This window comes from Acomys russatus, chromosome 14 (assembly GCF_903995435.1).
Source record: "Acomys russatus chromosome 14, mAcoRus1.1, whole genome shotgun sequence".
Taxonomy (NCBI): domain Eukaryota; kingdom Metazoa; phylum Chordata; class Mammalia; order Rodentia; family Muridae; genus Acomys; species Acomys russatus.
Genome location: NC_067150.1, coordinates 43,552,272 through 43,566,251, shown reverse-complemented (window position 1 = coordinate 43,566,251; position 13,980 = coordinate 43,552,272). Strand labels below are relative to the sequence as shown.

The window sequence follows — 13,980 nt, the reverse complement described above, 5'->3', positions numbered from 1 at the left end:
AAGCATGTGAGAGGACAGTGTAAATACACATCCTTTGACAGTAGATGAACAGTGTTATGATTGACAGATACACGGCTGTCTGCTCACGTACCCTCTGCTTTGCCTTGGTACCCCGAAAACCACTGACCAGTGAAGAATCCTATCATGACATATTTTGCACGACTTTTATGAAAATTCTTAGTCTACCTTTGTGCCTGGCAAGTACCTGTCAGACTCAACAGATCTCTGCAGCACAGCACGTTCTTAAGGTGACAGTTTGCAGTGTGACTCAGCTATCTGAACAGTCACCCTCATGTCAGACAGCTGAGTCACACTGCAAACCGTCACCCAGCGTTTCAGTCCTTGCAAATCCAAAGCACCCTCAGCCGGGCCCGGTGCCACTGCATGGATTACTAATGCTGCTCCACACTCCAGCTCTGCAACTGAACCCCCCTCACCCTTCTCCAAATACCACCCTGTTTCTTAGTAGCACACACTCGGTGAAATCAGAGAAGATGAGAAATAGAGATGGACCGATGAGGTCCCCATGGTCAGCAGGACCTCTTTGTGAGTGTGATTAGACAGCCACTGCCGGCCACCGATGTACAAAATGAAGTGGGAATCCAGGCTCCAGACACTGTTAGAATATATTTATTGCTACATTTATATACAATTATACAAACAGCCCAGACAGGAGCGGGTATGTCACATCGGTTTCTGCAGATTCCATGGAAGTACACACAGAAGGAGATGCACGCCACCAGGTTTGTTCTTAGATAAAAGCCAAAGATGACGTCGCATACTTTTCAAAAGAAAAAAGAAAAAGTTTTCAAGTCTTGCAAATTCTTCCCATATATTCCACCTTATGAGCTGGTCATGCAGAAACAAAAAGGGGAGGGGCAGCCGGCAGATTTCCAGAAGCTCATGCCTTCCAGCATCTGTTTGAAAAAATGGCATCTTAAGAGCTGAGCTCCGCAGATGCTAGTTCAGGACTGTAGGGCTGCAGCATCCCAAGTCCTGGTCCATCACCTGAGGTCTGGTCCTAGGGAAGGCAGTGAAGAAGATAACAACAGCAAGAAGAAAACCAATAGCAAACAGGGGTGAGGAGAGGAGTGTCAGCAAATGCCCTGGCTGACGGAGAATCCAGAATTTGGGGGGTGTATGCGTTCAAGACACAGGGCTGCCTCAGTACATCCTTAACTTAAAGCTCATCACGGGTCAGCCACCAGGGTCCTGTATGGAAAGATGATGGGACAGTCAGGAGAGCAAGAAGAAATTTTGACATAAGTATTAGCAGGATGGGTTGCAAAGGGCACAGGCCTGAAGACTCATGTTCAGCACTCTGGGAATGTTTGGGAGCTGTGCAGGGGTGGGATGCTGCTGAGGAAAATGCCAGGAGGCACTGCCCCCTGACCTCAGGGGGGCAGGAATTGTTTGGGGCCTCAAAGGAAATCAGAAAGGCAGGTTTGGGAATATTCTGACCCCAGCATCATGTTACAGATGTAAAACGATCTAAACACTGCCCGCCACGTCACAGGCACAGACACTGCTGACAGGAAGGAGGAGTGGGTAGGAGAACAGCCTGAGCAGTGAGTTCACCTCACTGACAGCAGCTCTGTGTGGCACACGCCTCAGGTCACTTCATATTCAAGTACCCCGCAGAGAGAAACCTGAGATTACATCTGACCTGGCCTTTTAAACAAACATCAGTCCAGAGCCTGGCAGAGGTTATAATCTGGTCCTGAGACTGTGTGTGTGTGTGGGGGGGGGGCGTCCACCACTCGGCAACCCGGCCAGCTAGTTCCCGTTTGTGATTTGGATGTCACCTTTAAATTCCTGCCTGCAGAATCCCACAGGTGGGCAGGATGACAGGTCTGGAGAAAAGCCCTAAAGAGAGAAGAAGGACGAAGGCCAAAAGGACAACTCAGTCCTTTTCCAGTGACAAGTGGTAGTGGAGGCCGCAGCCCTCCCAAGGCTGACAGCTACCTGACATTTCAGGCTGAAAGATGCAGTGACAGCCAGCTCCCTTGTTCGCTTCATCAATTCATCTCTGGATAATTCAAAAATCTGTCCTTTGAGTTTGGTTTCTCTGGGGGGCAGGGGGTCACACAGACACCTTTTCTTTTTCTGCTCTTGACTATAGTAGCTTGGTGACAGCCTCCTTCTGAAGGGTCCCTCTGAAGGGCACAGGACTAACAGGTGGGAGGAGCCACTGAGAAGGTAGGAGACCATCCAGCCTATTTGAATCTGGGAATTTTCACTAATCAAGCAAAATAAGATGAAGGAATTTCTACGCCAGGAGACAGGACTTCAAGGTAAAAAATTATGGAGGATACTATTGGTGGCAATCTGTGAATGTTTAGGATGTGTTCCCAGCAGAGAGCTTTATTCAAATGCCAGGAATAAGAATAGCTGGGTTCTCCTGGTGCCCCATATTTGACCACGCCTCCTGGATGGGGAGGCCTGGTGGTACTCAGAGGAAGGATAGCAGGCTACCAAGAAGAGACTTGATACCCTATGAGCATATACGGGGGGAGGAGACCCCCCTCAGTCACAGTCATAGGGGAGGGGAGTGGGAGGAAAGCCAGAGGAAGGGAGGAATGGGAGGAGACAAGGGATGGAATAACTATTGAGATATAAAATGAATGAATTAATAAAAAAATAAGAATAGCTCGTCAGAACCTGCGAGATGGGGACTGTGGAGAAGGTCCAGAAGGGGCAGGATGGGACGCTGCGGTGCACTCAGGCTCCGCTCCTGCAGCTAAAAACTCTGGCCAGCAGGTGAGCAGACATGGGGCATTCCCCCGGGATCCGTGCACGTCTCCTGGGAGCAGGGGCTCCAGCAGCAGCTGCCAGCGAGACTTACCTCAGGAGGAGGGAGGCTTCGCCCTGTTACATCTGCTTTATGCTGCTTTGGCAAGAACGCATCTGGAACAGTGCATATAGTTTGGGTCCCCACCTTTTGAGAGAGACATCAAGAGGTTAGAAAATACGAATGCAGAGGGGGCACAGGATAGGCGGGGTGGGGTTGACGCAGAATGCTCAGCCGTTTCGAAGCAAGGAAAATCTTGGTTCTTTTTTTTTTTTTTTTTTTTTTTTTTTTTTTTTTTTTTTTTTAGCTTGGATATCAGAGGACCAACTGGGGAACTCAACTGCTAATCTGATCTCCTTTCTAACTCTCCTTAAAAGTCACTTTTGAAACTCTACATAGAAATAAGAATGGCAGAGGGTCCTTCTGAGGCAGGCACTGGAGGTTCTCTAAGAACTTCAGCAGCCATCCACAGACAGGGTCCACAACCATCACCGCTCTAAGGCCATTCACATCAGAACGTTAACTGAGGGCGTCCTTGGCTTACTGTGTAGCTGAGGGTGACCTTGAACTTCTGTTCTTCCTGATCCACCTCTTAAGAGCTGGGGCAATAGGTGTACACCACTATCTGGTTTCATGTGGCACTGGGGATGGAAACCCGGGGCTTTCTGCAAGTTAGCCAAGCATTCCTACCAAGTGAGCTACATCCCCAGCCCGTGACACTCTCCCCCGTGATTGGAGAACTGTTCATATCTGTCAGGGAACAACCAGCCTAACGGGCCTAAAGGATTTTGTGGTGCCTAAACATACTCTCACTGTCCCCCAGCAGGCTGGTGTGTGTGTGTAGAGAGAGAAGCAACAAGATGTCCTCACAGCTGCACTGGCATTAGCTACAGAGATCATTGTTGGCCGCAGTGCCTTCCTTATTGGACTCAACTGACATTCTCAGATGTGGACCAAAAGCAAGGTGAAGGTTAACCCAACCAGGAGACAACTGCACCAGCCACGCCTACTCACCAACCACGCCCACTCACCAGCCACGCCTACTCACTGGCCACGCCTACTCACCAGCCAGCTCCCAAAACTGATGCTCATGGCATTTTCTGCAGTAGAGAGTTAAGCAACTAGAAACAGAAGTCTCTGTCTCATAAGTGGGTTGGATTCCAAAAGGCACCTGTTGTGGGGGTGGGGGAACTGTCTCCCTAAAAGCTACTGTGGATGGTGGTTCTGCAGGCAGGTCGTTGAACCCATAACGAAAAACTGAGCCCTTATAGTAAAACACAGAAGAAACTCCAAATTTGTCAAATCTGGTAATACAAGAATAGAAATAATGAAAGTTACTAACAGTTAAACATTTTTTCTTTAATACTGATTAGAATTAATTAGAAAACGATTAACAATTAAACTTGAGGCCATTTTAAGGGGATTTCAAGCCCATGGAGGGATGCTGCTGGTTAGCTGAGTGGAGCTGGCACTCTGTGGTACTGAGCTGGCACCCTGTGGTACTGAGCTGGCACCCTGTGGTACTGAGCTGGCACCCTGTGGTACTGAGGACCTTTTCACTCTTTCCAATGTACTTTTTCCTTTGGTTGTCAGTTCTTATGGTCGTCATCATTAATCACTGTTGAAGGAGGCTCAGACTGGCGCAGAAACAGAAAGAGAAGGAAAGCAAAGGAAGGAAAAGAATGATTTAATATGTATGTTAACGTTTAGACAAAGGAGAATGGGGAGTAAAGAGAAAAAGGAGCGACTGGAAGAAGACTAAGCCAATAAAGCAAGCCCGGTGTGAAGTGAGCAGAAACTCCCGAGATGGCCAGTAGGTGGCGCTGTTACATTACACTACTTTAGAAGACCAGCTCCTGGAAGGGGAAGAGAGGGAGGCACATACTGACCGGACTGGCAGGATAGCCCCAGGACAGGTGACTCGAGACATGTGGAGCACTGACCATAGCTAGGACATATGTTATAGTGCGTTATTCCAAACACATACATTTACTTTAACGTTAAATAAATGTTCATCTAGTTCGGAAGATTAACCAAAAATTCTTGGACACAGTTATCTCAATATGCACACAAATTACATGACATGAGTTTGAAACCCTCTTTTGTAAGGAAACCTTTTAGCAAAACATGGATAGGTCTATAAAAGGAATTTTCATTCACCTGGTAAAGGTCATGTTCCCACCCCTGGGACACAGAGTGGCAAAATGTTAGAAATACCGATCTCAAGAGGAATGAGATGCCACCAACATTCTCAGGACTAAATTGGAAAATTTATCCAAGAAGCAAAAGGACAGAAATTATGAATGTTGAAAAACAACTGAAAACCGTCATTACTGCAAAAACGACTTGCAAACTATAAAAAAAAATGGGGGGGGGGGCGGGATTCAGGAACACAAAGGCCAGGAGACAAAAACTAGTTTCATTTCTCTCCCCTAGCAATGAATGTTTTCAGTGACAACCTTTAAATGATTGTAGATGAGACTATTAATAATAAGCCTAACAAAAGAGACACACAGTCCCATTATTAACCATTTAAACAACTTCACCTAACCACATGATGAAGATGCTAATGAGCTGAGATGATGTCACTGTTCTTAGGAGTCGTTCATATTGTACCAACGGAATCTCTTCCCAGACTAATCTAATCCAAACATTTCTCATCAAACACTTTTTCACCATAAACTTACACTAATTGCAAGATTTACATAAAAGAGCGGAGTCCAGGATAGCAATTTCGCATCGGAATGAAGAGGAGAAACTTCAGAAGTAAACTCTGTCAGGGATAAAGACCTGCCAAACTAAGACAGGATGGAGTAATGGCAGCTTGTTGATTACTGAGCCACACAGTGAGATCTGACAGTGAGATCCGAAAGGCAGGCGCAGCAGTGCCAACCAGAAGGGAGATTGCAAAGAGAGCCTCCTGTGGCGAGGAAGGGACTGGGCACCCCTGCCTACGCTGGGAGGCCTAAGCAGCCATGGCCTCCTCCACCAAGCCTATCTGAGCTCCCCTCCCTGGAGGCTGCCCACGTGACTCCAGGACTTGCTGCAGCAGCCCCGCGGGGGGGAAAAGGGGATAGCTTTCAACCCTACCGTGACTCAGTCCTCTCCTGGGTACTGCAGGCCAGCTCCCCTGAAGGACACAAGAGGGAAACCAGCCAACAAACGACTCCAGATGTGCAAACATCCGAAAACCTAAGACAATGTGGCTCCCAAACAAGTCCCTAACCCCATAGTAATGACGCCTAACAAAAATGACATGGAAGAACTACCGAAGAATTCCAAAGACTGATTATAACTGTTACAGTTACTCAAGACCTGAATACACACCAAGAGGAGAAAGGGGGAGGAAGGGGCGGGGGATAGGAAGTCAATCCAAGATATAAAAATAGGAGACAAGCAGAGGAGAAGCACTGAAGACGACTCAACTTAAACTCTTAAATGGTGCTGGAAATAAAAGAATTCAAGAACTCAAACTCAGTGGAGAGCCTCACCAGGAGAATGGATGGCACGGTAAACAGAACCAGGCCAGGAAGATGGGGGGGGGGGGGGAGCACAGCAAAGGTCAGCAACCTCCAGGTTGACTCAGAGGGCATGTTGGTTTAAGTCGATGTTAAAAGGTTTTCAAAGGGCAGAGTGTGCCCTTTAATACAACAAATCTCCACTGTGACCCCATCAAGCCCCTGGGACAGCTGAGAAATGCACACCACTGGCCATTTGTGGTTTTGTTGTGTTTAGGAGCAGGGTCTCACTGTGTGGCCTTGGCTAGTCAGGAATATATTATGTAAAACAGATTAGCCTCAAACTTAAGGAGCTCTTCCAACCTCCAACTTCCACCTCCCCACCACCACCCCCCTATCACTCCCACCCCACCCCTCCCATCCCCCAACCCACCCGCCACCTCTGCCAACTGTGGGATAAGAGGTGTGAGCCAGCTGCCTGGCCAAGGATTCTTAAATCCAGCAAGCCAGCCTGTGGACGAAGTGAATCTGTCCACTGTCTTCCTAGCAGTTTTGTTCCAAGAGTGATTTAAGCTTTTCGCCCTGTTGCTTCCAAATCTAAAGCCTCCCCAACAATGAAAAATACATGAAATCTGGATGTGAATATAACCATGCTGAAACCTAGGCTTGCTCCTTCACCCACAGCAGGTGCTACCTATGGAGAAGCCACAGCCACACATGGGACAGTCACTACTAATTGGCTCACAAAGGCAAAACTTAACAGTACTGGCCATACCAGGTGTGGTGGCTCCCACCTGTAAGCCCAGCACCCAGGAAAGCAAGGTAAGAGCACTACCAGCCTTGGCTACAGACTGAGCCCTTGTCTCAAACAAAAGATCATTTGCCAATGCTTGCTCTAACTTGATAACTAACATCTAAAAATCTAACCACATCTCTACTGATTTTCCCTTAAGAGTGTGCTTTTCATTTCAACTCCACAAGTAAAAATGCTCTAGTTTAATAGGTACACAAAGGCAAATTCAGTCCATGTTTATCTGCAGACAGAGAACATCTGTAAAACGTTACTATGCTATTTTTCTCTTTTCAAATATTCTAGTAAGGCATTAACAACTTGACTCTTAATAAAATAATCACACTCCATTCTGAGAGCTAATTCAGCATTCTGTTGTTGCCACAGACCTTCACTGCACAGCTACAGGGAAGCATCGTCCTGTTCAAGCTGTGGTTGACCTCACTTCTCAGATTGGCCCCTGGGCTTCCTTCCTCCCTCATCTCTTCCGTCCAACCTCAACCTCTTGAATTTTCCCCAGCAGGAATTCAGTCCCTATGCCCCAATTCTGCTGACCCTGCAACATTTCTCAAAACGCAGTGGGAATGTGCACGAGCCTGTGTTTAGTCTCCATCTTCACTTCTCCAACTGTATTCTTCTATAAATTTTTTTTTTTTAACTTTAAGAGGGATTTCATAAGTAAATATTTTATTTACATCACTCCTATCCCTCCCTCTCCTGGGGGCTTCTCTCATGTCCGGCTCATACATATGTAATACACATAATCTGCTGAGTACACTTAATGCTGTGTGTGTGTGTGTGTGTGTGTGTGTTTGTTTAGGCCTGACCATTTGGGAAGACAACCTACCGGAGGGTTCATCCTTAGAAGAAACTGAGTCTCCGGCTCTCCATAGCCTATAATTAATTGCCTATAGCTCTTTACCTAGGTTAAGATCACCTCTTGGGGCCATGTGCTTCTTTTGATTTGGGGAGTTTTAACGGGCAATGAAAAGATGTCTTCTCTCCCCTGCAGGACCAATCACCTGTCTCAGTGTGAATCGAAGCCATGTTCTCCTCATGTTGATGATGAAGCAGCTGGATAAACCTAGCCATCCACTGATGGTTTTAATTGCCAGTCACCACCGTTCTCTGTTACATTTAAACAGGGGGGTGAGGGATGGGGTTGTAATGCATTCACAGCTTTGGCCTGTACATTAATGGATACTCACTCAAGGATATGCAGACAAGAGAGGCCTACAGAAGCATTCAAGCATGTCTTGTCATTTTAATATAGAACAGTCATGACATATATAGACATAGAACATATAGATGTAGATTTGGACAAATATAGTTCAGTGCAAACAAAAGTCCAAATACAGACTCTGGCGTGATGGTTGTCTTTGGACAAACTATGCACTGCTAAGTACAACGACCCACCTACCTTCAAGGCCACCTGCAGCCTTCCTGACAGTTCTGTGCATCAGGCAGAGGTGCCCTTCCCCCATGGGACTGCATCCCTGTGCATGGCTCACTAATTACTGGACCAACACCACTTGTCTTCACCTTCTGTCCCTCAAACTTCTACTGCTTTGGGCCTAACTCTGGGAATGATGTGGCCTCTAAGGCAATACTGCTCAGTGGACATGTGGCCTAAATACCACGAACCAGGAAAGATGTGGTCTGGGCCCTTCCAACTCATAGTATACTGATCTCTTTGTTCGGCCGTTGGTCATAACCCTTCCCTTCTTTGCCTGAAGCCAGCCCAACCCTTTGTCGCCTAAAGATCTTCTGTGTGCTATTCTTTCTGGAACACTTGAAGCAAAGCCTGTCAACTGCTAGCCAGTGAAATCCTTCAGGTAAGTAGGTGTATCTTGCTGGGCTTGATAAGCTTTTTAAAAATATTATGAAATAATGGACATTAGCATTTTCTCCAGACATGCTGGTTGGATGACCTAAGTGACGGGCCTGTCTTACGATCTGTGTGACCTCACTTCTCAGAGCCCTCCTACTCCCTTTGGCTCCCTTCCGTTTGACCCTAGCTGCTCAAATGCTGCTTCTGGTCACCTTTCTGACTTATCTTGGAAGATCGGGTGGTACAGCCATAAGCGAGGGTCCTGTATCTGAGACACCAGGTGTGGCCCAGAGATAGCCCATCAAATTCCTGACACACAGAGTTGGCTAGGCCCAGTGCACCAACCAGCCTGACTTAAGTGACGATTTATAGACCCCCCCTCTTCATGGGGATGCTTATGACCGTCTGAATCCTGGTTATCAGCCCCAAAGTTTTCACTATTTCGGCCCTGTGAGTTCATAGATTAAGTGGAAATAAACTTTTTAGAGGTCAAGGATTGTTGGCCATTTCACACAACTAAACCTAATACTGAAATGTGCAGCATTTTAATTTTGCTCACTGAAGCCTTTTGCTTTTCCTCCAGAAAGTGAGCTCTTCAGGGAAAGGGCCTTATGTCCCTAAGATGTCCTGAAGGGCTAGCAATGCAGTGTCTGGAAGGCTCTAAGCACTAAAATATCTGGATGAATGCAGGCAAATTCTCTCCCCACCAAAGACCTTTAGCAGTCCATAAAAGACCTATCTTAACCTCTCCAAGGCCTCTGCAAACAGGCACCACCTCGAACTTTACTAGCCATGACCCACAGTAGCCCACTACCATTCAGCACTGTCCTTTACCTAGAGCTGGCCTCTGTCCCCAAATTCAATGCACGCCCATACAGTTGACGCCCTTGGATCCAGCATGGAGACTGTGCACAAGTGTCACACTCTGACGCCTCCGTGCAAACTCCCACGGAGACCAGCTCTCCATAGCCACCAGCGTTGCCTGGCCTAAGGGCAGAGCATCAGGAGTGACCACACTGACACCCATAGTCCAGCTGACGGGAGCCAGAAGCTGAACGTATCTATCTGCTCGCAGCTTATCAACACTTCCGCTTCCTCCTCTGACTGTGCTGTGGTAACTCAGCTGTGAATCCTCTGGGCCTTGGCAAGATTGGGTGACACGCTGAATCAAGTTAAGTTGCACAGGGAATATTTTTACCTCACACAGTAATTGCCACTTTACTAGAGATAAGCCTGCGGATTTGGGGCAAATGTGCCAGGTGGAGTTCATGTTGGAGTGTCAACTTCAGGCCCATGGAGATGGCAGAGGACTCTGCTACAAAGAGCACTCCCCTGTTCTTTGAGGCTTAAGGATCACACAGAGGTTATGAGCGACACCTTCCAGAACTCTGTACACTTCAGCTACATGGTAACTTCGCATGCCCTTTCTAGCCACTGTCCCCATGCCAGTGTGATCCCAACTGTGACAGTGCCCCTTGCCTTGTGGCCCTGTAACTTCAAGGGAGTCAACCCCCTTCAGGATTTGAGCTCTTCCCTCCCCAGTTTCCCCTGCTTGGCAGCTGTTGGTGCTCCCCATGGTTCCTGCATTTCCCCTGGATTCCATCAGCAGGCCACACCGCACATCCAACCTGCTTCCACTCATGACTTTTCTGTCATACGTTGCTTTCTGAATCTCAGCTTCAAATGCTTCCATATGAACAGGCAGTTGCAACACACTCCACGTCTGTCTGTGCCTTGATATATTTGCATATTATTTGATCTCTTGTGCTTATAGAAATTTCCAGAATGGATTGCCCAAAGACATTGCACCCAATACATAACTATAGTTGTGTGCCCCAAGATAATCACCATTGGATCATGCCTTGATCATGACTCTTCACAATGACCTGCAAAAGCTACCTTTCTGTCCCTAGAAACGTATTTGATGAACACTTTCCAGTCACAAGACCATTAGGGTCATCTGAGAGCACAAAATTACTGTAATATGCACCATATTGAGGTAATAGCTTTTCAACTATAAGCAAGAATTGAAAAGTACATGGATATTAGCCAAAGTTAGCCAATACATTTTTTAAAAATACACTGGAAGTCAACTTTATCCATATATGATTCTGGAGAAATGCGCTGACACGGCGATCGGATTCAAAATTATGAACTCAGTAAGCAGAACAGCAATACAGCACAGAGTTAGACTAGGAATTAAAACCCAGAGTCCTTAATTCTATCTAGTTCACTAGGAATCCTCGCACAAGCACTCACAGAGAAGGGTCCTGTGAGTCCCCAGACAGGTCATTAAGAAAACAAGCAGAAGAGTACTGCTGCATTCAGCGAGGCTGAGACAGACTCGCCCAGGAGGGGACACTGTCCTCCTCAGGGCCACAGCCTTCCTGCAGCCTAGCTTCAGAATGCAATTCTAGGCTTTTTTAACCTCTGCACTTTTTAGTCATGCAGTACATTGCAACACGAACTATCAAAGCCACTTGCTGTCCTTGAATCAAACCAACGTGCCCTGGCACACGTTTCCCAACACGCGTGCTCTTGGCACAACCTTCCTAGCTCTGTACCCTCTAGTCAGTGCACGGTGACTCACATTTTCCATTTACTTTTTCCTGTCTACAGACTAACTTCCATCTTGCCTCCCGACTGCCCCGCCCCCTTCTGCTTTAGTACTGTCTTCACCAAAGCTTGCTTTTCCTAAATCAGGCATAGTGGCCTATAATCCCAGCACCGGGGGGGGGGAGTACTGACAAGAGTTCAAGAGGTGAGAGCCTGTCTTAATAAACAAAATATCCAAACCTCTGTTGCTTCCTATGAAAGACAGTATGACAGTTTTTCAAAAAATTAACCATAAAATTACCAGGTGAACCAGCAATTCCATTTAGGGAGTCTAACGTTATTTTCATACCAAAGTTCACAGTACCACTAATAACAATGATAAAATTGTGGAAATGATCAAATGGTTAAAAAAAAAATGTGGAAACAACCCAAATGCCAACTGACCAATAAATAGGCAACGTGTGGCATAAACCATGAATCATTTATTCAACTTCAACAAAAACCAAAACACATTAAACTATGAATATCATCTTAACTGAAACGTACTAAGTGAAGCACGCTAGACACAAATGGGCAAAAATGGTTTACTCTGATGAGGTGCCGAGGAACACCGCAATCTTCAGAGACAGTAGCTACCAAGGACTAGGAAGAGCTAGCATGTAATGGGTACAGCTTCAGTGTGGACGGTGATGTTCTGTGTGGAGATGCAGGCCCAGCAATGACAAGCCGGCACTACTACTACACTGCACCTTTGAAATGATTAAAATGAAAGCTTCATCTTACACAAGGCTCAAAACACAAAACCAACCCGCAAATATTCAACCGAAAGCTCTACTTCCATTAAGCTCCCACTTAATCCACGTACTGCTGATTATGCTATTTACCTGAATTCTCAGCTGGGTGTGGTATAAACCTTACACACTTACACCCAGAGATTCATCTCTTAGGGTATCTTTATTAACCATCGTCTAAAGCTTGACCCATGAGATGGACACTGTAATGCGCAGGAGACCAAGCGCCCCTGGGGGCCACACCCAATACCTATCCTCTTGGCTGCTCAGCTAGTTTTCATCACCACACAACTACTTTCTTTTAGCTAATGCATTTAGAGCTTAGATGATTCTATAAATGGAGCAAAAGCATAGAAGATTCAAATGCTATACTTGAGTTCGTAGGTTTCAGTATGAATAAAAGGAGTAGGAGGAGGGGGAGGCTGCCTGAGGAGCCTAAGAAATGCATGTGTTTCTAGGTCTAAGATGACACATAACCTGAGGAAATGGAAAGGTTGTACGCATCGTGACTGTGTGACAAGGGTCCAAGTCATCTGAGCATGCCCAAATCCTTACAGCACGCTAGTCACTGGGCATTTAGCTGTAAAACGAAAGGCTGAAGGATGCCAGTGTCATCATTTTGAGGGGGACCAAACCTGATGACGTGTATAAACATCAAAATAAACCTCCAATGTTAAAATGGTTAAATAAAAATGAATGATTAGAATCTGGAAACAAAAGTAAACTTCAAAGATGGGAGTAACAGGTTAGCTGTAATCATGGAGGAAATCTATGCATACAAAATAGCAGGAAGCAATAGGGTACTGACATTTTAAAAGCAAACTGATACCGTAATTGAGAAACGCCAGTTGATAGAACAGCTAAGATAAATTAATATTTGAAGTCTCATATTTGAAGGACCATGGCCATTCTCATCTTGCTTCAAGTTCTCAAATATAGCAAGCAATTAAAACCATTTTTTTTTTTTTTTTTTATTAAATGAAGGTTACTAAAGAATGTGGAACCAGTGTGAGCTCAGGAGCTTCACATATAGACAGAGAAGTGACCAGGGGCTTTCTTAGTCATGGGCTTTCCCTTCAAGTTCTATAGGAGATAAACGCTTCCATGTTTAAGGCGGTGTGTATATGCATGAAGAAAACACTTCAACCCTAAGGGCAGTGTGTATAAGAAGAAAAATGTCATACTTAAGGCAGTGTTGATAAGCTTGAGTCAGAACACTTGACTCACAGAGCTGAAAGGGTCAGAGAGGTCAACCACAGTCTTTCCCATCAGGAAACGGCAGCTCTTCAATTCCTGAAAGGTGGACTCATTACTAAGAGTTAAGTCTACTACTAAGGAAAAATAGAAGTTAATAGTATTTAACTGGAAAGCCAAGGTTGAAAAAATGGTAAGTTTGTACATGTTTTGGCTTTTCTACTGTATAGAAAGCAAGGAATGTGACTGCATGGCCTATTTGTTTACCTAGCAGGGGGACTAGACAAGGTTGCATTTAGCCTACACTGGCCGAGAACTCAGTGTGTGCCCAAGGATGACCCTGAACTCTTGATTCTCTTGCTTCCACCTCCTGAATTCTGTGACCACAGGTGTGGGCCACCATATCTGGCTTTTGGGCACATTTATGATGTAACACAAACACACACAAAGTCCACTCAACTTTCAAAAAGTGTGTGTAGACAATCAGTTTACCTGACGGGCCACGTTTGCCTCACTGGTCAGTTAGCAAGTTAATACAAAATTAATAATCCTTGTATTTTAGTTCAAGT

General features: G+C 45.9%; 1 protein-coding gene across 1 annotated transcript in view; it reads right to left on the bottom strand.

The window, feature by feature from the left end:
- Nucleotides 1-862: 862 nt before the first annotated feature.
- The window catches only part of Rdx (radixin), a 59,897-nt gene continuing 46,779 nt past the window's right edge, over nucleotides 863-13,980 (bottom strand). The window contains exons 15-16 of the mRNA XM_051156443.1: nucleotides 2,846-2,938; nucleotides 863-1,212 (exon numbers count right to left, since the gene is read on the bottom strand). Coding sequence (XP_051012400.1) covers nucleotides 2,872-2,938 — 67 coding nt within the window. The 3' untranslated portion in view covers nucleotides 863-1,212; nucleotides 2,846-2,871. The remainder of the gene's footprint in view (nucleotides 1,213-2,845; nucleotides 2,939-13,980) is intronic.